Genomic DNA, 26419 nt, shown 5'->3' on the forward strand with positions numbered 1-26419 from the left:
CAAAGGTAATAATGTAAAGGATATATATAAAAATATATATATCTTGTGAGTACTTGCTCAGATTGTGCTAGTCATATTCACACCCGTTTTACATTCCCATACCAGGAGTATTCAATTTATTGAGTTTCTGTCACAGTAAGCTCGTCAAAGACTATGTTGTATTCTCATGCTCAAATGCAAATAACAAGTTTTAAACTCATTATGTAAGTACTTGCACTATATGTGCTCTCACACTGGATAACGCACTGCTTGACACATCATGATAGGGGACCTCCAGATTGGTAGCCATTTGGGAGACAGTGATCACCTAATAATAGAATTCAACATAAGACGTCGAGTGGGTAAGGTAACTAGTAGGGTGAAAGTGCTAGACTTTAGGAAACCTGATCTCAATGCACTCAGGCGATTAGTCAAGGACGCACTGCAGAGTAGGAGTTTTGAAGGGATGGGAGCCCAAGAAGGGTGGCTGTGCCTAAAGGAAACGATCCTTCGGGCACAAAGCAAGACGATCCCCGAGCGAGGCAAAAAAGGGAAAGGGGCCAGGAGGCTTCCATGGCTCACCAGAGAAATCCAGGGCAGCCTAAGGGCCAAAAGGGGAGCACATAAAAAGTGGAAACAAGGTGAGATCACTAAAGATGAATATACCTCCTCTGCTCATGCTTGTAGGGAGGCAGTTAGGCGGGCCAAAGCTACCATGGAGCTGAGGATGGCAACCCAAATAAAAGGCAACAAGAAATTTTTTTTTAGATATATTGGGAGTAAAAGGAAGGCCCAGGGAGGAATAGGACCACTGCTGAATGGGCAGAAACAATTGGTGACAGACAGGGGGGACAAGGCTGAACTCCTCAATGAGTTCTTTGCCTCAGTGTTCCTAAGTGAGGGGCAAGACAAGTCTCTCATTGGGGTTGTAGAGAGGCAGCAGCAAGGCGCCAGACTTCCATACGTAGATCCTGAGGTGGTGCAGAGTCATTTGGAAGAACTGGATGCCTTTAAATAGGCAGGCCCGGATGGGCTCCATCCGAGGGTGCTGAAGGCACTGGCCGACATCATTGCAGAGCCACTGGCGGGAATATTCGAACGCTCGTGGTGCACGGGCCAAGTCCCGGAGGACTGGAAAAGGGCCAACGTGGTCCCCATTTTCAAAAAGGGGAGGAAGGAGGACCCGGGCAACTATAGGCCGGTCAGTCTCACCTCCATCCTTGGTAAAGTCTTTGAAAAAATCATCAAGGCTCACATTTGTGAGAGCCCGGCAGGGCAAATTATGCTGAGGGGAAACCAGCACGGGTTTGTGGCGGGCAGATCGTGCCTGACCAATCTAGTCTCTTTCTATGACCAGGTTACGAAACGCCTGGACACAGGAGGAGGGGTGGATGTCGTATACTTAGACTTCAGGAAGGCCTTCGATACGGTATCCCACCCCATACTGGTGAACAAGCTAAGAGGCTGTGATGTGGATGACTACACAGTCAGGTGGGTGGTGAATTGGCTAGAGGGTCGCACCCAAAGAGTCGTGGTGGATGGGTCGGTCTCAACCTGGAAGGGTGTGGGCAGTGGGGTCCCGCAGGGCTCAGTCCTTGGACCGATACTCTTTAATGTCTTCATCAGCGACTTGGACGAGGGAGTCAAATGTACTCTGTCCAAGTTTGCAGATGACACAAAGCTACGGGGAGATGTGGACACGCCGGAGGGCAGGGAACAGCCGCAGGCAGACCTGGATAGGTTGGACAAGTGGGCAGAAAACAACAGGATGCAGTTCAACAAGGAGAAACGCAAAGTGCTGCACCTAGGGAGGAAAAATGTCCAGCACACCTACAGCCTAGGGAATGACCTGCTGGGTGGCACAGAGGTGGAAAGGGATCTCGGAGTCCTAGTGGACTCCAAGATGAACATGAGCCGGCAGTGTGACGAAGCCATCAGAAAAGCCAATGGCACTTTATCGTGCATCAGCAGATGCATGACAAATAGGTCCAGGGAGGTGATACTTCCCCTCTATCGGGCGCTGGTCAGACCGCAGTTGGAGTACTGCGTGCAATTCTGGGCGCCACACTTCAAGAAGGATGCGGATAACCTGGAGAGGGTCCAGAGAAGGGCAACTCCTATGGTCAAGGGCCTGCAGACCAAGCCCTACGAGGAGAGACTAGAGAAACTGGATCTTTTCAGCCTCCGCAAGAGAAGGTTGAGAGGCGACCTTGTGGCTGCCTATAAGTTCATCACGGGGGCAATGAAGGGAATTGGTGAGTATTTATTCAACAAGGCGCCCCCAGGGGTTACAAGAAATAATGGCCACAAGCTAGCAGAGAGCAGATTTAGATTGGACATTAGGAAGAACTTCTTCACAGTTCGAGTGGCCAAGGTCTGGAACAGGCTCCCAAGGGAGGTGGTGCTCTCCCCTACCCTGGGGGTCTTCAAGAGGAGGTTAGATGAGTATCTAGCTGGGGTCATCTAGACCCAGCACTCTTTCCTGCTTATGCAGGGGGTCGGACTCGATGATCTATTGAGGTCCCTTCTGACCCTAACATCTATGAATCTATGAATCAGGAGACCCTCACCAGAGACATGAGCACACAGAAAATTTAGCTGAGCAAAGCTTTCATTGACAACTTCCCAATTTAGACTCCATGCACTGTTAATTTTCTGCAAATTTGACAAATGTTAATTAATTTAAACTCTCCTGCCAACTTCCTGCAAAAAACTATTTTTTTCTTGAAATGACAGCTCAGGCAATATTGGGTTCCCAGGAGGAAAACATTTACGTTTTTACAAGATTCCCTAATCCTGCTTATCTCCTTTCTCTCTTTGTAAGAATCAAAGCCTTTTCGGCACGTGACCTGATCATAAGAGTTACACTTATTCAGTCAGGGAACATAAAACAATGTTATGTGAGTTTAAACAACTGCAACAACTGACCAGCACAACATGATGTCCAAACAAAGTATCAGATACATATAGTAAAATATCTCTGATCAAGCCACAGAGTTACCAAAAAGTGCATGCTTGCAAAAAATGGTAAAACACATTTGAGTAGAGATGATATCTTTCTGTGAGTGGAACAGTTTCCAAAACTTGTCAAGTAAATTATTTGCTACAGATTACTTCCTCAGTTCTACCTGATATTTGATATCCCTAGAAGCACCATGGAAAATAAAGAAATTACATTTCCTCTGCTGGAAAACACTTATTCCCTAGAGTGAGAAAAAAATAATTGTACTGGATTAGAACTGAAATCACAAGGCAAAGCCCTTTAGAAGGAAAGAAACAGCTTCTGTTCAGACAGAAGTCTTCTTTGTTCTAACACTATTTATTTGTAAATGGCATTTCCAAAAACCAGTTTTGATAAACTTAGTAATGCAAAAATAATCAACAAAAATTCTTTAGAAACATGTGGAAAAATCAAAATGGAAAAGTGCCAACAACTTTTTTACCAGTAGGTTTGGACCAAGAATACTTCAGGCAAAAACTTTGGCCAATCCTACTAACATCACAACTTCTATAGGAGCCAAAATCCCATTGGCTGCCTGCCCAGTGTTTTAATATAAAAAAATAGGGCTGTAAGTTAACTGCAATTAACTGACATGATTACCGCAAAAACAAATTAACATGTTAATCTTTTTTAATTGCATTAATTGCGCACATCATTTTGACGAGTGAAATGGACCAACCAGAACCCATGCCCCGCCCCACACCTGCTCCAGACTCACCCACTCACACTGGGCAATGGTGGCAGCAGCAGAGGCTGGGCAGAACCTGCTACTTGACATGGGGGGGAAAGTGGCCCCTGTCCCTCACCGCTGCTGGACCCTTCTTGCTGAAGCTGCCGAGAGCCCAGGCCCAGGCTGCCCTGCAGCTCTTCTCTGCTGCTGTCACCACCTCCTCTGGGCCACCCAGTGGGGCAGCAGTGGCACTGCAGAAGAGCCACAGGGCAGTCCAGGCATGGGCTCCAGATGGCTGCAGCAACAAGGACCTGGCAACAGTAAGAGGGAGGGGCTACTTTTCCTTCATGCTGAGCAGCAGCTTCTGCCTGGCTGCTGCCACTGCTCAGTGTGGGCAGGTGAGTCTGGCACAGGAGTAGGGTGGGCCAGGGTTGGGGCTGTTCTGGTCTGTTCCAGCTGGGGTGAGTCTGGAGTGGGCATGGGATGAGCCAGAGTTGAGGATGGGGCTGTACGCTGTTGGTGGTCGTGGGGAGCAGCTGCAGGGCACACAGGCTCTGGGCTGTGGGGTAGGAGGCTGGGGTAGGAGGTGCTGACTATTGTTTAACTGTTAATTAAAAATGCAATTGTTTGCAACTTTTTTTTTTTAATCTTGCAATTAATTTTTAATCCATTTGTCAGCCCTGATAAAAAAATCTTCTTAAGTTCCTGGAGATGCAGCCCATATGGGTCCTAGATACAAACTAGAAACACTACCTTAGATATTCAATCAGATATGAATAATACTATCAAGTGTGGCTGAGCTTTGAAACTTCCTCCATTCACTCCCAAATGTCTGCCCAGCTTTTAGGCCCATTAAGCTTTAGCTTCTGAAGAGAGCATGGAAGGAAACACTCAGCACATAGACGGTGTCCCCAGCTTGCATGTGCTTCTCAGACAGGACCCACTCTGACCACAGAAACAAAAGGGGAGAATGGATCCTATCTTATTTATGCTGTCATTTTTTATCCCTAATGTTGAACTCTGGTTTACCTGACCATCCAGGGAGGCAGCGACAATACCCAGTGGTTGGATGACAGCCATCTGCATGGCTGCAATCACAGCGTTCAGCACAATCCATCCCATACGTGCCATCCTGTCAGAACAAAAACACAGAACTGAAATAATGAGAACTAAAGAGCGCTAGAAGAGAACAAGTTCTCATCAGTCCTCTCTCAAGCAACAACAATAGGTTTCCCTCTTTTGATTCCTTAATCAGCTTGCTTAAGATAAAACACCTTTTTGGCTTTCAATAAGCTACAAATTCTGCATTTTCATTCCTTTATTCTAGAGGTTAAGGGGAAAAGTTAATTAGACTCTTTTGACAGATCTCAAACTGACAGTCTGGGAGATTACAATGTTCTAGTCACAAAAAAGTCATCATATAGTCAGTAGCAGCACCAAAACTTCCCTGGTGTTGTCCTCTGATTTCCTTCAAATCTGACCAACGACCTAAAGGGATCTTGAATATGAAAATAATTCGGTGCCTATACCGATTCATGCCTTGAACTCTCTTTTCAGACAGCCACAAAGGATGCTATTTAGTACCAACATTTAAAAGGAGCTCAGGGTAAATTAGATTAGTCATAACAAATGATAACTTTTTAGCTTGCAATAACACTAGAATTGGATGCACATGCGCGCGTGCGCGCGCATACACACACACACACAAATAGAGTACATTTGCTTATATATATATTTTAGCTTGCAGTAATACTAGAATTGCATGCATCTGCCTGTCTATAAATCTATCCTCTCCCTTTTTATTAAAAATCCTTTTTTCTGCTTTAAAAACATGACAAAAGGAAGCTCTCTCATTCTAAAAGGAGACAAGACAATGATTCAAAACAAGTTTAATTTTCAATACTGTAGCATTTCTGTGAATTGATAGAAACCAGGCCCATTATGGAATTGGAATTTAGGGTCAAATTCACCCCTTGGTTTTATCAGTAAAAGTCAGCTGACATTCATTTAATTGTGTCTGTGGGTATGTGCATACATTCACTGTACCAAATCTATCATCACACGGTTTACTTCATTTTCATCACAGTTTAATTTAAACTGTGTGACTGTAGATCAGAAGCAGCTTGTGCCTCTGTTTCCTGAGGACACACTGGAAACTCAGTCTAAAGAGGAGAGATGGGTAGGATCAGGGGGCTGGGGAGTCTGTAGGGGGTGGTGTTGTCTGTCTGTGGGTGGCAGGGTTGAGGGGGCTAAAAAGAGTTTAGTAAGACAGAGGCGGTAGGAAGAGCGTGGACCCAGCGCTGGGATGAGCAATTGGACTTTCCTAGTCTTGGGGCTGCACTCTGAGGCCATGTCCAAATGAGCGCAGATGTTTGATTCCCTGGGAACAAGTAGCAGCGACACACCTTGTGCTGCAGCTACTTGTCCCTAGGGAACGCCCATGCCATGTGCACTTTGGCTTGCGGCAAGTTACCCCAGGTGAGGTAGAGAAGGCTGAGGCCAGCACTGTGCTAGCCCCAGCAGCCTTACCTGGGGTCCTGGGGGCCTTCTAGGGCTGCAGCAGCAGTGATCCCGACAGGCAGAGCCCAGCTGGCAGCCACAGCATGGTTCCGAGTGGCCCAGCTCCACTTTTCAGTAACACATGCTGCCCATGCGTGTGCTGCTCCAGGTTTTTTTAAAGTGAATTTTGAATATCCAGGGGTCAAAAAAACCCATGGAAAAAAAAAAAAAAAAAAATGAGTAGCATACGCACAGGCAGCAGCACACCTTTGCAAGTGCAGAGAACACCTGACTGTGCGGTATGTGGCACTGCAGACGTGCTTGCAGCACCACATACTGCACAGCTGCGCTCATCTGGATGCGCCCTGAATGGGTGCAGACACTCAGATCAAGCTTATCCCTTCCCAATCTAATTTAGTTCACCTCCGCAGAAGTACTTATTTAGATTGGGCTGCCATTTTTTTCCTGATCTAACCTGTCCAAACATTTGTACAGACATCACCCTACTTAGGTTGATCTAAGTGTAATATTTGCATGTATCCTTAATCTTTGAATTTGGTTTTTGGTTAGTCAAAGTGAGTCTGTGGAACCCGTCTGTCTGGCAAAGCTTCACAGTACTGGGGCTTCAGATTACAGGGCTTACATGTGAATTTTAGAGATGACAACTTCTCACCAAGGCAGTCACTGAAGTTGAGGAAAATCACTAGAATCACCTTCCTAGCAAAAAATCCCAAATATTATTGTAGTTGAGAGGAGGGGCTAGGTCCAGGATGAAATATAAGGCAGACTACATAGAATTATTTGTGCTTATTGCTCAAAGCCAAAGGCAAGAAAGCAGGCAGGATGGAAGGAAGGAATTCCACATAAACTAGAAATAACCCTAATGACACACCCTGCTGTTTAAAAGTCTATTTCAGCACAATAATTTAAATTTCTAGGCTAAAAAATGGTCACTGTCACTTTAATCTTAATTTAGGATGCATTGCAAATTCTAATCTGCTGTCCTCTGATTTTCATGCCTACATTTTTATACAGTTCCATAGGGTTTAATCATCCAGCTTTCAATTCTAATGTAAAACAACATTATATGTTACTCAACAGTATGCAGTGCATTGCTTATGTCATTAATCCATGTTAACATAAAGGAGAAGAAAAGATTAAGGGAAGCATTTCCTCTGCACATAATGCGATTTGTATAGTAAGTAAATTCTTCCATGTATTTTGAAAGGCGGTAACTTGGAAGTAAGACACAACAAAAATAAGACTAATCAAACTTCAGTAAGGTCTTGAGTAATGATCTTGACTTTTTATAATAATGGAAAGATGTATTCTAGGCATAATGGAACAGAAGTGTTCTAGGCATATAGGAGCAGAAGAATATGCACAAGCCTAAATACAAGCCTAAGTATATCCTCTGATCTCTGTTTTAAGAGAGAAAATATAAGTCAATTTAATAATGAATCTGGAAGTTTAAGTTAACCTAAATGCCTTGTTTGTAAAAATATATTCATATAACAAAAGTGAAACAGAACATTTTCTGGAAGGCATCGCTAATGGACAAATTAAATCCTTACTCTCATTAATATTAATAAGAACAATACATCATAGATTCATAGATTCTACGGTCGGAAGGGACCTCAATAGATCATCGAGTCTGACCCCCTGCATAGGCAGGAAAGAGTGCTGGGTCTAGATGACCCCAGCCAGATGCCTATCTAACCTCCTCTTGAAGACCCCCAGGGTAAGGGAGAGCACCACCTCCCTTGGGAGCCCATTCCAGACCTTGGCCACTCGAACTGTGAAGAAGTTCTTCCTAATGTCTAGTCTATACATAGTAGGTAGGGTCGGAAAGGACACCAGTAGATCATCAAGTCCGACCCCCTGACATGGGCAGGAAAGAATGCTGGGGTTAAACGACCCTGGCTAGGTGATTATCCAGACTCCTTTTGAAGACCCCCAGGGTAGGAACGAGCACCACTTCCCTTGGAAGTTGGTTCCAGATCCTAGCCACCCTGACTGTGAAGTAGTGCCTCCTAATATCTAGCCTGAATAATAAAATATTAATAATTTTTATCATTAGTCTTACTATTAATAAGAATAAAAGGGACTGTTGTTCAATTTGTTGTTAGTTGTTATTAGTAAAATAATGTTAATAGTTTCTTTTCAACTGCATGTTCAGCATGGGACAACACCCAAAGATAAAAATACAGCCCCATTCTTAGTATTTAACAGTCTAAAAAAAGGCATGGTGACAAGACATAGCCAAATACTTACATTTATATTGATTTTTGGTTTATTCTTCTATTATGGAATTTTGAGGCAGAAAAGGGCATCTGAATTGATTATCTGGGGTATAGTTTTCTTGAAAATAGTGGTCTTGGTTTAGTGGAATAATAGCTTTGAAGCAGTAACTTTCCTTTAAGGAGCCTATACTGGAAAGCTGCAATCCAGGCTAATTGATATTGAGGGAATTCAGCATCATAATCACAGAATTATAGAAATGTAAAGCTGGAAGGGACCTTCAGAGATTATGTAAACCAAACCCCTACGTGAGGCACGATCATCCGTGTCCAAACCATTCTATACAAATCCACTGTCTAAATTATTATTAAAATTACAAGTCAATTCTGACACACACAAGGCATAACACACCAACCTGCTACAGGTAAAGCAGAAAGACAACAATGGCCAATGTCCAGCTGCTGGGTTGTTAAAAAATGTTGAGAGATCTTGCAGAATCAGTATACATGGTCCCTGGCAGACATTAATTTAAATCACATGATGCAATTTGAGGCATTTTATACTAGATCCCAAAAACCGTATCTTCTGACATTCTCAAGATCTGGAATAGCAGGACAAGTGATTTTGGAGATCTGAATTCATCACATCCCATTGCATGTCTGCTGGCACTCAGGGAGCCCAGCACCAGAGACCAGCTCCCTGGTGCTGGGTTACTCGTACACCCTTTAAACTTGCTAGTGCATGGGAGCTGACACCCTACGCTGGGCTGTCCAAGCACCTGGACCTTTAAAAGGCACACACACAGCCAACATTAGGGAGCAGTTCCCCAGACCAGGATCTCTGCATGCTCTTTAAACTAAGTAATATACCATGTGGTCAAATTAAAGAAGAATACAAATAAGCAACAAAGATGTTCCACATTTACCAAGTAACATTTTTGTGGTTGGTTCATCCTTTTTATAGATAAATAAATTGCTTGAACGTGTTGTGTGTTACAATTTTACATGTAATTAATGTGTTAATTTCACAATAAATGTAATGATTGCAAGGGGCCAAAGTTAGCACTCTAATAAAGTAGGCTGTCACCTATGAAAGCTTTTGCCTCTGTAATCCAGTTAGTGTCTAATGTGTTCACAGATGCCGTGCTGGGTGCTTTCATTAGTGAGCCGTGCTAATTAAAAGCACTCACATGTCATATGTATGAGCCTCACCACATGTCCCCATGCTGAAAAAGGTGGTGAAGATGTGGTTTATTTCCAAGCGCCCCACCACCATTTTGTCAGCATGGAGATGTGCAGCAACACTGACATGTTTGACGCACAAGGCTGCCGGAGCACATCAATTTCCATGCTCCAGCAGACTTGATTAATCAAATCTGCTCCAACATGCTGAATTTCCAGCACGTCAGAGCAGGCTCCCTGCTTGTGTTTAGGGGCCTTAAGGTACCATCCTGCCCTGCTTATTTCAGTGTGATAGAAGAGATAGCTTTAAAGGAATCAGATCCCATTTCCTATTAGATGAATTCACATATTATTGGAATCAATATGTGTGTCTGTACTGTTAGTAGTTCAGTATTGTGAATGTTGAGAATAATATTTAATTTTACTATAAGCTATACTGTGTATTATAGCATGTAAAAAAAGCAAGCAATCCCTGAAAAATGTAACTGCTGAATGCTTCTGAAGCAGTGCAAGGGCAGATTCCATTAAACAGCAGGGGCATGGCCTTTACTCATATGCTGTAACCTAGCTACTCCCACCATGTTACTGCAAATAAGGGAACCAGGCCAAAATTATGAAAGCTCAGAAGTGCCTTTGTGGAGAATGTATAAGGTTCAAGTTCAAGTCAGATAATTCTCTCATAATTTTATTATCCCAAGGCTTTCATGTATCCAGTGAAAAAGTGAGAGAGAAACTGGAGGAAAATAAGAAAGTGAACACAGTCAGAAATTTTCCAACAAAATATTTTCTTGAATATTCTCTTTTATCTATATAAAAAAAAAAAAAAAAAAAATGTAATTCTTTACACATTTTTGGTTTTCTGAAATGGAAAACCAAAATGTTTCATTTTGAAATTGTATATATATTTATTGTATATGTGTGTGTGTGTGTGTGTGTGTGTGTGTGTGTGTGTGTGTGTGTGTATATATATACACACACACACACACACACACACACTTTCCCTCTAAATTCATCACATTCAGAAAGAAAGTAACAGTTTTCATGTTATTGCTAAAATGAAAATGTTTCAATTGAAAGTGAAATGCATGCACTTTTAGTTCCTGCTTTCTTTCTTACAGGTTTCTAGGTGGAAAAAAGTAAGATAGGCGGAAAAACCTGCTCTCCCACATTTTATACATTTCCTGCAAGAAAACTGAAATTTTCCAGTAGGAAAATTTCAAAAGGGTACAGCAATTCATACTAAAGTTTTCCAGGGAGAAATTTTAGTTTTCTAACTGGCTCTAAAAAAGCCTGTAGCAAAGGGAAGGTCTATAGAAGAATGAGAGATTAAAAGAATAATCATGCATTCTGGAAGCAGATAAAGAAGAATGTATATTGGACTGAGAGAGCAGTGCTGGTACAACAGGTCAGAAGGAATGAGATGAAGTAAGGCTTACACAAGAAATCAGTTTTATTAGGCACCTTGCTGTCTGACTTAGTGTACCCCAAAGATACTGAGCTCAGGTCAGCTCCAAATTGATTAGATAACCTCTATTAAAATACTGTGTTTTGAGGTTCCTTGAATGAGGACTTAAAATTGGACTTATTGTATTTGAAGACATGGATACATTCTTCTCTCACATTCTCAGTTCGAACTTCAAAGTAACCTGTGTCCAGATGAGCGCAGCCATGGGGTATGTGGCACCACAGACGCATCTGCAGTGCCACGTACTGCACATTGCATTGTTCTCTGCACTTCAAGGGAGCAGCACCGGGGGGGGGGGGGGGTTTACCCCTGGATATCCAAAAAAACAAAACTAGAGTGGTGCCAAAGAAAAGCAGAGTGGTGCACATGGAGCTAGCATGCGCCACCCAAAGCCAGAACCTGGCTGGCTGGAGCCTCACTCTGCTACCTGCCATGTTCCATGCAGCCCCAGGAGGCCCCCAGGACCCCAGGTAAGGCTGCTGGAGCCAGTCCAATGCTGGCCCCAGCCTCCCCTACCCCACCTGGAGTAACTTGTCGCATGACAGAGTGCATATGGTGCAGGCATTCCCCAGGGACAGCTAGTGGCAGTGCAAGGTGTGCTGCTGCTAGTTGTCCCCAGGGAACCAAACATCCACGCATGTCTGGACGTGGCCACTGAGGCAATTTGGTGACATATGATTTACACTGCTGTAACCAAGAGCAGAATCTGGCTCTAAGAGACTTTTAAACAAATTCTAGAACAGACAAAGAAATACTGGGGATCAATATTTCAAGCATGCAGGCACAGAATGTATTCAGGCAGGCAGTATTCATGTATGTGGTATGCAGGTAAGCATGCATTTTTTTTTGCATGCTTACGTTATTCTTGACTTTTTAATACATTTGGTCACTAGAGAGGGTTTTTTTCTCCAAATAATTTCAGTAACTCAAAATCTTACCCTAACCTTGAACCCAATCAAGCATACCCTTTCTACCAGGAACAAAACTCTTTTTATGAACCCCACCAGATACAACAGTACTAACCAGAGCTGGAAATGTTTGCAGGATTGTACTACTTATAACAGTTCCCCGTTATGTTCAGTATTCACTGAAATGGATTTAAATTACCTGGCAAGGAAATTCACATTTTTCCCCTCTCCAACCTGGAGCACAGGTACACGTTCCATCCAGAGCATTACAGGCCCCTCCATTAAGACACTGGCAGGTAATGTTACAGCCAAGACCCCATGTGCCACTGGGACAGTTTATTGAACAATCCACACCATGCCAACCTAGAAAAATAAAAAATGGGTTAAATTAAACAAGGGCATATTTTTTCTCCTTAGCTGTGGGACTGCCACTTGGAATCCCTCAATAATGCACAGTAGTGAGTTTTACTCCTGCTGGACTGTATCTCTTCCAGCAGAGGACTTGCCCAAATTCAAACAAAAGTGCCCTTGAGAGCCTCATAACATCTGTGCACAGCACATACTTTGTAGATGGGTGCCAACATATGAAAGCAATTAATAGGGCATCTGAAGGGAGACACCTTGAATGCACAATGACATACACCAAACTACCATGACTTTTTAATACCTGGAAAGGAAAAATAAGGATATTTTCCTTAAAAAAGGAAAAGCATTTCTTAAAAAATACAAAACAAAACAAAAAGAAAAAGGCTGCCCGTAGAGGTATGTATTTGCTGCTCTTTAGTAGCTCTTCTATTGGGCTCTCTCTGCGGACTACATTCAATACAGACAGTGTCGTGATGCAATCATAACAGTGATCTTGGCACAAGAAACGAAGGATAAAAAATAGATCAGTGAAATAGTCATTGCATGAGGGGGATTTTTCCAAAGACAGATGCAAGATATTTTAGGAAAGTACAATACCTCCTTCTGAATATTTATAAAAAAATCCAAATACAAATTAAAGGGTGTCTCTGAAATAAAACATCAAACAGTACTTCTGCCTGAGAGAAATTACTCACAAACTTAACACTGGATAAAGCAGAAATGCAGAAAGCTTTAAACACATGATACTATAAATCTATTGGATTTGGGAACCAAACTGAGTCAGTCATGTGTTGTCATCAACTATGACACAAGTTTGCCTTCTAATTTTATCCTTTGTTTACAGTAAGTGGGGGGGTCAAATAACTCTGCATGAACATAATCAATAGTCTATTCAAAACATGTGTTGTAATGAATCTGCCTCATGCTCTCAATTTCTAACTGCAGAATTTAGAGCTTCCTTCAGGAAAAATCATTTGTTGCAAATGCTGCACTGTGGTCAGTGAAAAGAAAAAAAAAGGAAAAATGGAAAAGAAACATGCTGTCTCTGAGTATTCCTTTTCCAGGTTTCCATCACGCCCTATAATGCCTTCTGTAATAGAAGCATCCTGTGTCCATGTGACATGTGGAATGTTTCTAAGACACACGCTCCAGCCATTGATTGATCCACACCTACAAACTTGTCCTAGTTTTCCTTGCAGCCTAATGATTTCTTTGCTCCCTGGACCACACTATGGAATGAAAAACGAGGCAGCAATTTTGGGGGAATAAAGACGTTTAACTTCATAGGATGTTTGAAAAAAAACAGATGGTGATATCTTGTCCATAGGAGTTTGCCCTTGGACTTCAATGCTGCCAAGATTTCATTTGGTCTTTAAGATGATAGGCCTCTCAGAAATACCTTAGATGTATAACACCTCAAGGCAGAGGGGAGGGGAAAGTGGTAGATATCTACCAGTTGTGTTTGATGTCATTTTTTATATGACAAGTAACTGATTCCTAATTTAATAGGAATACTATTTGATTTCCTTTTGTGTAGTAATTTATGTTGAGAAAAATTCTACTCAATTCCAGAAAGCCCAAGCAAATAGGATGTGGGCAGGGCTTGAGGAAAGCAGTCTTTCTCCTCACATTCAAGCCACTGGGCACAGAGAGGCTATAAGTCAAAATCTGTTCCACTGCAATGATGACAGTGGTAGCTGGGACCCCTTGCTCTGGAGTGATAAACCACTCCCCTTGGCTGATTCTGCCTAGCACTGATGGGGGAGAGCAAGGTGACTGTATGGTTAGGAAGGAGAGTATAAGAACTGCTCTCTCACACAGTTATTGAGAAGAGTAGTGAATTTGGGGAGATACTGATTCTGGGTGGGGGAGATAGCCTGGCAAGAAAAATTTCAGCCTCTGTAATGTGGTGAAGGGCTGTGGTGATAGGCAGATTTGCTATTTACTCTTCCTCATGATGAATGAGGAAGAAAAGAGAAGTAGGCTATGAAGAAGGACCACTGTCAAATAATTTACACTAAAGGTATCTGAGAGCAGCTTGGGCTACTGCAGCTGCAGAGAAAACAGCCTCCCGGCTGGGGACAAATCTAGCAGTGATTCCATCCAATAATTCAATCTGTAAAGAGCTGTCTGGTTGTGGCAAAGATGGTAATGACAAACTCTACACAATTCTCTCTGAACTGATTTTTCTTCCCAATTGTCACCTTTGTCACCACCAGCAGAGGGAGGCCTCAAACAGACATTTGTTTCTAGCGGTGGAAATTTCTGAAAAATTTAATCTGATAGAAATCTTTCCAGGAAAGGGAGCATTACAGACATTTTAGCCTGCAACTATGCCTTCAGCCTTGCTCTCCATGCCTTCCCTAGATGGGTGATCCCAATCTGGCAGAGGCATGGGGAATAATAGCTACTTCACTCCTCTCAGTTCCAGCAGGGACTAGAACAGCAGGGCAAAGCCCCCAGCCCATTCCCCAGGCTGAGGCCCCCAGATCTGTTGGGTGGGTAGGGAACGATGAACAGATGCTCCTCTGCAGTGGGACTAAGTAGTGGGGCTGTAAGCACATGGCTTTGGGCATGTGACTCTGCAAGTGTCACGTGGTGGGGAGTCGATTAACTTCCCCCCTGTCTTGCACATTCAAAGCTAGTGCTCCGTCTCAGAGAGGCAAGGGGTGCATCAGCAGCTCAACTTCTACAAAGGAAGCAGTGCAGCTGTGGGGATATGCCTCACCACCTTCCCTGAAACAGAGCCCTGTTTGTTTGGAGAAGGCACTTGAGTGACTACTGTTTGACTCCTCTGGATCATGAAGAAGTCAAGCAGTAAAAAAATCCAAGTAGAAGTCTACAGGCATTCATTTTCGTAAGACAAACAGTCTCACAAGGGAGATCGTCCAGGTGTCACCCTGGAATATCTTTGTCCCAGAGGGGGCATGCTTCCTTTGGGAAAAATTTAACGAATGCTTGCATGCTCCTAGTTTCTACCAGGAGAACGGTGATTCTCCAGGTAGAAACTTATCACCTGTATGTAGCGAGTGGTATGGCTGTAGTTTTTTACTCTTTTCTAGGTTAAGTTTGCATTTATCTTTTCTCAGTTTAAAAAGCTCATCTTGATTTTGTGGTAACTTGTGCAGGTTAAAGGGATGGGAGACTGATTTGCAACAGCTCTTACCTGCTTTGCAAGTACAAGAACCATCTACTGAAGAACAGAGGGCTCCGTTTTTGCAGCTACACACAGAGGAACAGTTTACCCCATATGTTCCTGGAGGGCAAGGAGTGCCGCAATCGGGACCCTGAATTACGCAGAAATATAGTTGAAAAATTATTTAATGAAGCAGCAATGAAAGTTTAAACAATAAAATAACTCTGGTATATTATTTACTCCAAGAATTAACTACCTGTAAAAACCCCTTTTTGAAAGTGACTGTTGTTAAAATGTTACCACTATAAGAAAACTTATAGGCCATGACATATTCTAAGCTGTCATCAGGTCATCTTGGTTTTAAGGGACTGCATTTAGTAGGCTCATTAAATCTACAGTAAGGATTAGGTTTACATTAGCTACTGTGTATCTCACTGCATTGAGTTTGACAAGTGTTCAGTACAACTGGATACAGAAACAATTTCAGAAATCAGTACATAGTATGAAATTGTAACTTACTAAAATTAAGTTTATTTAAAAATATATAATCTGATCTAAGGATACACAAAACTGTTTTTGTTCCAGAAATATCAAACTATGTCTTCAGGGTGACATTTGTAAGAGTACCAATTCCTGTGTAAGAAAAACACCAGCGAGAACCACAAAAATGCATATTGTGTGTCCAAATATTTATCAAGGTGCGTGGATTTGGGATTTGAGGAGTTGTTTGATTGTGGGGTTTTTTTTAGTTTGGTTGGTTTATTGGTTTTTGCAACATGGAAATCACCTAAATCTACAGATGACTGCCAATGTAGTTGATATTTACACATTTACACCTTAGTAGCACTTTTCCATTCTCATCCCTTTCCATTACAAAGCAGTTGAGTCTTAAAAGATCCATTTACTAGAAATGTAATGCAAAATGTTGCATTTTATGGGCCTGATCCTGCAGGATGCCATGGGTACCTGTTAGGAGTTAAGTATTGCTACCTCCCCACTAACTTCAGTGCAGGAAGGATACTCAGCACTACTCAAAATTGTGGCCATAAGTGAAGGAAAAAAGTTAACTGTGAACATTAGAATCATTTACCTTAAATCCTGGGGCACAGATGCATTTTCCAGTCACACTGTCACAGTCAGCACCATTTTGGCAGCTGCAGATCTGTTGACAAGATTCACCATAGAATCCAGGGGAACATGTCTCATTACAGTAGAGTCCAGACCAGCCAGGCTTGCAGGAGCACTCTCCAGACATAGGGTGACAGCTGGCAGAAGGGGATGAAAGGAATAAATAATTTGGGACTAAATATGACACCCAGGGCCCCGTGCAAATTTTTTCAGATAACAGAATGCTGCTTAAAGGATTTCACATGCTAAAGACAAAGATATGTTTCCTTTTTTCCCCCCAAGCTAACCATAGATTTGTAGGTAAATGTAAGCATTTACACATATACAAACACACAATTAGTACAATGTTACATAATACAGCATACATATACCCACAAAATCTCTGTGCTTAAATAATTTGGAAAAAAAAAGAAAAGAAAATATATGACTTTTCCATTTCTGTGCTGAAGGAACAACTCATAACATACTTACCATGCATGTCTGTAAATTACTTGCACTTTGGTGAAAATTTCAGTCTTTGGCTATGGCTCTTTCTTTATTTCCTTTTTTAAATAATTCAACAGTAACCAAAACTTGGTTATTTTTCATAAAATGGTCAAGATCAGCCTCCTATTTTATAACTCATAACATCATAAAATGTATGTCTTATGTAAGAAGCATGATACATTTCTTAAATAATAAAAGAATGGTCAATGAATAAAATTCAAGTTTTTTTTTTTTTTAAAGAAAGCAGTGGTTCAGAAGGGTACAAATAGATTCTCTCTCATTGGGAGAAATAAAAAAAATCAGAGGTAACTGTCAAATGCAATAACCTTTTGGAATGGGACTAGCCTAAAATGTCCATACCTGGGGATACACCAGCTGTCTCTACCTGAAACAGCAGTTTCATTGAATGGCCAGCCAGACAGCTGTTGCCTCATAACAAATGGACATGATCAGCTGTGCTAAGATATATGTGCTGGAAAAATGGACACAATGGGGTACTCTGTGGCATTCTGGCAGACAAAGCACTTGCTTAATTCTCACCAAAGGAAAGCCTTAATATCCAAATCAAATATATTTACAATGGGAACACTGTTTAAAGATAGTCTTCCATCCCTGATTGAAGTCAAGTCCCCTTAAGCATGCTGGAAAAATGTGCATGAGCCCAGCCACATTAAATGGCCCATGACAGCTTGGAAGTTTTACATGTCTGAGAGCCTTAACTTGTTGTGTGTGTGCGTGTGCGCACGCACACGTGTGTGTGTGTGCGCACGTGTGTACCTGATTCATTATCATAATCTTTGAAATGGTCTTAAGCATACATACAGAATGTGGCATTAAAGACAATTAAAGGACATATCTTGTCAAATGAAACTCTCTTTTTATGAATACAAGCAAATTGCACAGCATATTAATGATCAAGGAAAGTTTTGTCTACAAAGATCCAGAATGACAGTTTACACTTTAGTGCTGTAGACTTATTCTACACATTATTTTGCCATAAACATTTTTATTTGGAAATGATCATAATGATATGGATCCAGTTTGTCTAAAAGAGCAGTAACTCAGGAGAAAATCCAACCCTATATCTTTTCACTGAATTAAGTCTGAGAAGTTTGGAAGGGTTTAACATACACAGAGACAAAGCAAACCATACCAACTAGGCTAAATAGTGTTTGCAAGAAACATTAATCAGTCTGTCCATTAAAGTATTAGAATACCTGAGTTTACAGAGATAGAAACTAAAATATTTTCAAATGCAATGCATGTTAACCCAGAACACCCATGAAGCAGTAAGAGGCAGAGATGCATTACCTGACAGAGATGATACCTATTTCTAATTTATTTTCTTTATAAATCCAGTGAAATTTTGGGTATTACTTTTGTAGTATAAATCTCTATAATTCCCCTACCAACTGCAGAAGGCATTCAGCAATATGGAAATATTTTTAAACCCACACAACAGAAGACCTTCAGAAATGAAGAAGTAAGAAAAAAATACTGTTACATTAAAACATTTAAAATTGTAGTTCTGTCAATCTAGAAAATAAATTCCTTCTCTTTTTATGAGAGAGGGGGTGAAAGAAAGAGTGAGCACAGTGGATGAGGCAGACAGAGACACTGACATTCCATACCCCCTAGTGAGTGTTAGCAAGACATACTTGCACATATATTGATTGACACCAAAATTAGTGTTCGGTAATTTGTAATTAGATGTAGGAAGCTGGAGCACTTTTGAAGCTTTTTGATGGATTCTCATGCAGTTAGCTTAATTGGCAATAAGATTTATGTATTAAGATAGGGAGGTAGATGTTAAGAGATGCTGCAATTCCATCTGCTTTATTCATGTCCTTTTTGGTTTCATTTTATTAAACTAGATATATGTTTTCTATATAGGTTATCTGATAATATATATTAAGTATATTTAACTCTGCAGCATTTTAGCATTCACATAATTTCTGGTATAGTTTCTGAAATGCATTTATTTACAAGATGTTCCTATAGCAAGCGGTATGCACACTTCCATTTAATGTTGACACTAGATGGGATGTTGAAATTATAAAATTCCATTTTAATGTTGACATTAAACAGTCTTAGACCACAAACATGAGCCCATCATTTAATTTATTCTCATTCCATACACTCATTGAAGAGAAAGGATTGAAAAAACAAATACACCCTGAACATAAACCAAGTGGGGGCTCTGTTACACTTAGGATCATAAATAATTTCCTGAATGCACCCTCCCTGCTGAGAATTATTTAGGGGCTTCAGGCCAAGCGCCCAGATGATTTCAATTGTTAGGATTAAACAATGATGAGAGCACAAACAAAATGCTTAACAGGTCAGAAATAACTGCATCTTGAATTGTGCTGGTAAACAGTGCACTCTGGGAAGTGCTGAAGCAAAAGTGCAACGTGCAAAAAAAGCTGCCTATTCACCAAGTACAACTAGGTGAATGGGTAACTACATTCTACACGTTTGCATATGTCCAAAATGATCAACAGATGCTACCCAAACAGACGGTTTGCAGCAATCTAGCCTCAGTGACATAGGTCAGGTCTATATTCAAAAGAAAAGGAAGAAACTAGCTTCCCCAAAACAGGTGAAAAAGTAATTCCTGAGGTAAGGTTACATTGTCAAATAGGGCTGTGTGAAGCTTTGGTTCCTGATTTGATTTGGTGGAGATTCAGCCCAGTTTGGTGGCCAAATCTCTGAATCCGAATAGAATCAGGAGACCCTTTAATCTCTCCGAGTTGAATTGGAACCCTCTAAATCGATTCAGAGAGATTTGGAAAGATTTGATGATTCGGACATAGAGACAGCTTTAAATGTTTTTTCCACATACCTCAAGGTAGCAGGTGGCTCATGAATGCTGCGATGCTGGGGCACATGGAGAATCCCACAGGAGCGCGGGGGTGGAGAGGAGGTCCTCCACACGCTCAGCAGCAGACCTGGAAGAGGACCAATTGCTGAGCAGGGGGAGTGTGGGATAGCGGGCCCCCTACATGCTCCCCAGTGGACCCAGAAGTGGACCAGAAGTGCTTCCAGTCCACTTCTGGGTTCGCCACTGAGCACGTGGGGAGGGCTCCCATGTTCCTGTGGGATGCTCCATCTGTCCCAGCATCGCAGGGTTCACAAGGCACAGTCATACCTTAACGTATGCAGAAAAAAAAAAAAAACAAAAACAAAAAACACTCCAAGCTGTGCATGTGGCCGAATTGCTGATTCTCTGAATCAGCATTCAATCTTCAGATTCAGCCAAATTGAATAGGGGACAGTGATCTGAATCAATGAATTGCATCACTGTCCCTGATTTGGGCTGAATCCAAATCTGAAACGAATACAGCCTGTTTTGCTCACCCCTACTGTCAAAGGGCTGACCCCTAGGTGCCTCATTCACTGATTGAATCAGTGAAGCAAGGAATGCCTGTTCCATGTAGATACAATGTAGCTTCTTTTAGTATGGCACTGGGCACATGCCAATAAGCATGACACAGAGTTTATTAGAGTGTACACAGCACCATGGTAAGGTCAACTACATTACATCCCTCTGAGATGTAGCACATGGGGAGTGGTGGTACCATGATTCACTACAGAGCGTCTTAACAAGGTCCTTTGGTTGTACGGGCATATTCTAGGTGATTCAAAACATGTCAGCTCCAGAAGCGAACAAGAATCTAACAAGACTCAACTGTGTCCCTGAATAGTAAAGGTATACAGCTCTTTTAATATAAGGGATAGATAACACTTCCACCAGTGTTTCTGATTACTTCCCATGTGCTATCAACATTATTTCTCTCTGATCCAAGTTCTCTCAGACAGCTAGCTCTCATTCAAGTCTCACCCTTGCCTACATATAGGAAAATTGACAAATGACACTTTCTCTAAGAAAACAAAGATGAAGAGCTGCATGCCATTTGCAGAGTGTTGACACTGAAGTCTAAATACTTGCTAATCAAGAGAAAAAACATAATAGATTTCTCCATGAAAGAACTCTTGGAGCAAATTACAGTCACCCCATACAGCTTTCTGGGCCCTCTCAGAGAGAAAATTAAAAGATCATGTAACCATCTCACTGTGGTATTTAGGCACATCAATATTACCTCGTGGTAGAGAGCATTCAAGGAAGGTCATATGTGTAAAAGAATCAGCATGGGCATTTGATCATCACACATCACTCGAAGCTGACCAATGACTATTAAGATTCATGACACTTCCATTCATTACCCAACCCTAATTTCAGATTGACTGGGTTCACAAGCTACTCATCCATAAAATGATGATGTAAGTACACTATCATGAATTACAAGGACAAATACATTAACTTGCACATTTTACTGTGGTATCACATATTATCAGTGAATATATTAATAGTTTAATAAAATAGCAAGACTGTTTATCCATATTGCAATTTAAAATGAAATGTTTTATAAAGGATATCATTTTGCCCATGAACAGTCATTTCTGATTGTTTTTTCTTATGTCCTTCAAGAACACAGAGTTGATATATGAAAGCCACAAGTTTTAGAAATAAAATATCATTAGGGATAGGGAGAATATTAGAGCAAAGGTGTAACCCAACTAACAGTTGCATGTTGAGCACTACAGAAGCTCTATCAGAATCTTGGGGTCCTCAGACACTGAAACCTGTTGGAAAAGTACCTCCTCTTATTGTCTATAGATTACTGATTAACTGCTTCCCATTATGAAGATCCTGTGGCTATAACCAAATCAAATATCACCAATAACAATGAGGAGTCAGAAAGCTCCCTGATGTGTCTATGTAAAAGTAAGTTTATTCCTGCTTAGTTGGCATTTTAGTAGTACTGTTCTCATGTTATTATAGCCATGATAATCTATGGACTACACAAGGAACCAGGGTTGTTTCATAATATTTTAGGGCACCAACTACTATATTTTCTTGCATACAACACAACTTTTTCCCAAAAACCAGCTGGTGGAAATTGAAGTGTGTGTCATATGCAAGAAATACGGTAACCATTCACTTACCAACAGAAACTAAAAGAAAAACCTGCAGTGATCCACAGGGAGTTAAAAGAATGGACAGACTTGGCTCTCTAGCTGCTGCTATTCAGTTACTACAAGGAAAGATCTTTTTTTCTTCATTCTGCCTTTCAAAAATAAAATACATACTATATTCCAGGGCACAATGCATGAGAGAAAATAGGGTTGGGAGAGATGTTAAACTAGCTTTTCAGCACAAAATGCCCTTCCTCAGATCTGAAAAGGAAACAGGTACAGCTTGCAGTAGAACAATTACTTTTAACTACATTATGCACACTAATATTCAAGAAGGGGTGACCTGAGAAAAGGCATTTTCTGTCCAAAAGGTTATTTAAACCAATCTGAACTATCCCAACTATATATTACTGAACAAATTCTACTTCTGGACATTTTACTCTCAGAGTGGGAAGACTGCTAGACATGACTGGCTCCTCAACAGTGGCAAGGAGGCATCCTCAGGGGCCTCTCTACCATTACTCAAATATATTTGGTGGTCTTAATCTTTTCCTGACACTAAGAAAGAAAAAAAAAAGTGTGTCTTGTAATATGAATTTATGCTTCCCCTCTCTCATCATGTACGCTTACAGACACAAATGCTCCGACACCCACAAAGTTGCTAAGCTGCATCCAGTTTGTCACACAGAAGGGAAAGTGTTCAAAAAAAGATCAGCCATATGCTACTGTTTACATTTGAACATTTGTGATTTGATTTGAACACAAGCTGTCTTCCAGAGGTATAAGTGAAAGAACAGCTGTGTTGAACATGAATCAGAAGAAATCCTTGAAGTATCAGAAATGCTATAAAATGCAGTTCATTCCTGTCAAACTAAATTTCTACATCAGTCTGCACTTAAATTTGTAGAATCTGGTAAATCATAATTCATACATTAAGCAGTGTTTGGCCATAAAGAATAGATTTGATAGCCAGACAATGGGTGGGATCATGATTCTGCTTACTCCTAAGTTCTCTTCCCAACCCATAATACACTGAATGTTATGTATTGTACAAAAATATGTTTTTTTCAAATCATTCAAGTGAATGGGATAAACAAAGTTACAAACACATCAGTGTATAAGCATGTGAATGAAACTGGAAAGGAATGCAACCCACTTTCACTTGGCTTGGCCACAGAAGTTATGCTGAACACTTTGAACCACCTAAGAAGTTGTTTTTCACAGTACCCTCTTACAGGGTCATACTGACAGAGAGATTCAGACAGAAATATTTTCATTAATGACTCCATGCAGTTTAATGTCTTTTCTAAGTTCTGAGTAAAAGGATAAAAACATTTTAAAAGATGCATTTTGGATATGAGATAGCACTGGTCTAAATAATTTCAGCAACCTGTAATAGCAAAGCCTTTAGAATATGTTCACAAAACTTATCTGACGTACTGGGCGTGCCTACACAAGATGCTAAAGGTGCAGTCAGCTAATTCTGCTGCTCATTAGCACATCAAGGCAAAAGCTGTGCTAATGTGCAAAAAAAAAAAATGTACAGTAGAATTAGTCTACTGCACATTAGCATCACAAAAAGCTGTGCACTGGCACTACTGTGCAGCAGCACCAGTTACTGTGCATTCAGTTTGTACCTGTTATTACAGGTACTAAACTGAATGCGCAGTAACCATGGTGCATTAATGAACAAGTAAACACACCTACTGTGTATTATTAATGGAATTCTGTGTAAATACAGGCAAAATGACTGGAGTCTTTCCTACAAAAGAATGTTTTCTAGAAGATAAGCCTTATAATAAGAATTGGTTTATAAATATTATGCTGTCTTGCTTTAACTGTTATCCCTTGCTCACCATCTACAAAGATTATTTTAGAGCTTCTGATAGATCAGTTTTTATAGCAGCATGTTAAGGATTTACAGGATGTGTAGATACAAAAAAGTTTCTGGCTCATGATTATCTGAAAACAGTTGTGATGATGAGCCAGGGAATTTATATTAGTTAACTTCTGACATCAATAATACAAAGATACAAGGAAATGTAACCCAACCATATCCCATATACAAATAACTTTATTCAGCTTCTTGGCATCAGAGTTCTCCTTCTTTTTAGTAAGCTAGTTTGACCAATTACCCCTTCTGAAATGCATAACCCTAATAGGGTGGGATTCCAGAAATTTTCATTAAAATAAAGAACGTGTTCCAGCCACACAGGACCAGACCTGACTCATCTCACAATGGCCTTACAAAAAGGCATTTCTGTTGACTTCAATGCAGTTATTCTTGATTTGCAATACACTAGTATAAAGTAGAGGAAGAGCCAGTCTGTTGAACTGATATGGTGAAAAATATAAAGATTATTTTTATATGAGGTAAATATACAGAAAGGCCAGGTCTGGGTCAAGGTTTGTCTCCTTGGATAATATTAAGATGAATATCAAGATTTATCAGTTTCTATTTAAAGACATCTAATAAAGTTGCAAGCACAAAAAAATTGCAGCTCTTCCCCTGCTTGATATTATGTTCTTGTACTTCCAAAAATAATATGCATGTTTGTGCGCATGCATGACATTTGCATGGAAGAACTGGATACCTAGCAATTTATTTGCTTTTAAATTACATTCTTGATGAAATGGGCCATTTAGAGAAAACCTGCTAAAATCTGTAAAAACATACCTTCGGGTATTGGGCAAGTGACACGGACACTTTTTGTCACACTTGAGACCATAGACCCCATCAGTGCAAAGCCTTGTTTCACAGTGTTCTCCTGTATATCCTTGTTCACACAGACAGGCGCCACTAATGTGATAGCACTTCCCTCCATTCATGCACTGGCAGGTCTCTGCACATTGCAGTCCATAAGTCCCCACTGGGCATTCATCCTGGCATCTGTGGGGAAAGTCAGAAAGACTTAGGTTTACTTCCCTTCAAATTAAAGGTTTTTGGACAATCACTGTAAAAATGTACCTTGGCTTATAAAGGGTTTTCTCTTGGTAACATTCTTTAAAGCTTTGTGATGGAGTTGGTGACCATACTGTAAATAAAGTTAACTCCTCTTTACAGTTGCCAAGCATTAACCATTAGGACTGAAAGGCCAGATCCAGTTGTGAAGGCACATGAGGTTTATGGTGCTGCAAAACACTCACCCGGAACGTTAACATGTGCCGTGCCCTATGCTGCAAATTTGCAGCATGGGGGCAAAATTTGCTACTGGGAAATCCAGTAAATCCACAAAAAAAAAAAAAGGCACGCCACAGGAGCATGCACTGGCAAGCAGGCTGCTGGCCCCAGTGTCTCCCCTACTTCCGTTCTGCCCCTGCTTCTCCAGCATGCCAGGAGCTGCGAGGAATAGGGAAACTGTTTCCCTGAAGCAAGGCATTCTGTCCCACACCAAAGCCCACATGCAGGGGTGTGTGCAGTGGCAAAAAGTAGTGGCACAAATTTGTGCTGCTACTTTTTTTGGCTTCTGCAAGTGCATAACCCTGCATGTGGGGATGCAGCCAAACTTTCCATTAGGATTGACACCATTTAATTCAGTTCTGAGCACAAGACCAGGAGAAAATAGGCAGTTTTGTCAATATTAAAAATGCCACATTCACCCCAGGCTCACACAACTACTAATGGCTGGTTGACAAGGTGACAACAGCCTTCAGACATTACCAGTTACTCTACCAATGCAAATGATGGCCTGTGCTGCAGGGTAAAGGTCCTGGCTTTCTACTCTGCTGCTAATTCATATGAGCAGTAAACAGATGCATCAAGAGATTTCAGATTTCATTTGCTTTTTAAAAATCCAAGAAATTAAATGCAAAAAAAGAAAATCAAGTGAGATTCATCATCTGCCCCAAAAAAGAGGAGATATGGTAGCCTAAAGGTGCATTTGCACTGTGTTATCCTGAACTGATCTGGGAGCTGAAGAGACCCCCAGCAGAATCTAGTCAACCCTGTGGACACTTCAGCAAGATCCCTGTACTGCCCACTATTTCTACTCACACTTGCCATCTGCTCCAAGGGACATGAAGACATTGTGGGGAGGTATCCTTACAACTGCCTCAAAGCACATGATCCTCCCCCAGTTTATCTTCTTCAGAAATCAGAGCTTGTGAAACTTCTTTATGCAGCTCTGGCTCTTCACCCAGTTTCAAACGTTTAAATGTAGGAAATTTGGCCTCATCCTCCACATGCAACAGGATACTAGCTTTAATAAACAGTCACAAACTATTTTTTTTTCCTGCCTCATTCAGTGCACAAGACAGACAATAAATGAGACAATGAATTTCAGAAGAAGAAAGGCTGCTATTTTGCATTTAATGCATTGAACTAGTACTCTGAAAAGATGGTTTCCCACCCTTGCTTCCCCTATGTGATAATGGGCAAG

General features: G+C 41.1%; 1 protein-coding gene across 2 annotated transcripts in view; it reads right to left on the bottom strand.

Moving 5' to 3' along the window:
* The window catches only part of MEGF10 (multiple EGF like domains 10), a 180653-nt gene that overhangs the window by 41984 nt on the left and 112250 nt on the right, over window positions 1-26419 (bottom strand). For both annotated transcript variants that reach the window (XM_019478144.2, XM_006276658.4), the window contains exons 10-14: window positions 24718-24930; window positions 16537-16711; window positions 15477-15597; window positions 12144-12307; window positions 4680-4782 (exon numbers count right to left, since the gene is read on the bottom strand). In XM_019478144.2, coding sequence (XP_019333689.2) covers window positions 4680-4782; window positions 12144-12307; window positions 15477-15597; window positions 16537-16711; window positions 24718-24930 — 776 coding nt within the window. The remainder of the gene's footprint in view (window positions 1-4679; window positions 4783-12143; window positions 12308-15476; window positions 15598-16536; window positions 16712-24717; window positions 24931-26419) is intronic.

This window comes from Alligator mississippiensis, chromosome 3, assembly GCF_030867095.1.
Source record: "Alligator mississippiensis isolate rAllMis1 chromosome 3, rAllMis1, whole genome shotgun sequence".
Lineage (NCBI taxonomy): Eukaryota > Metazoa > Chordata > Crocodylia > Alligatoridae > Alligator > Alligator mississippiensis.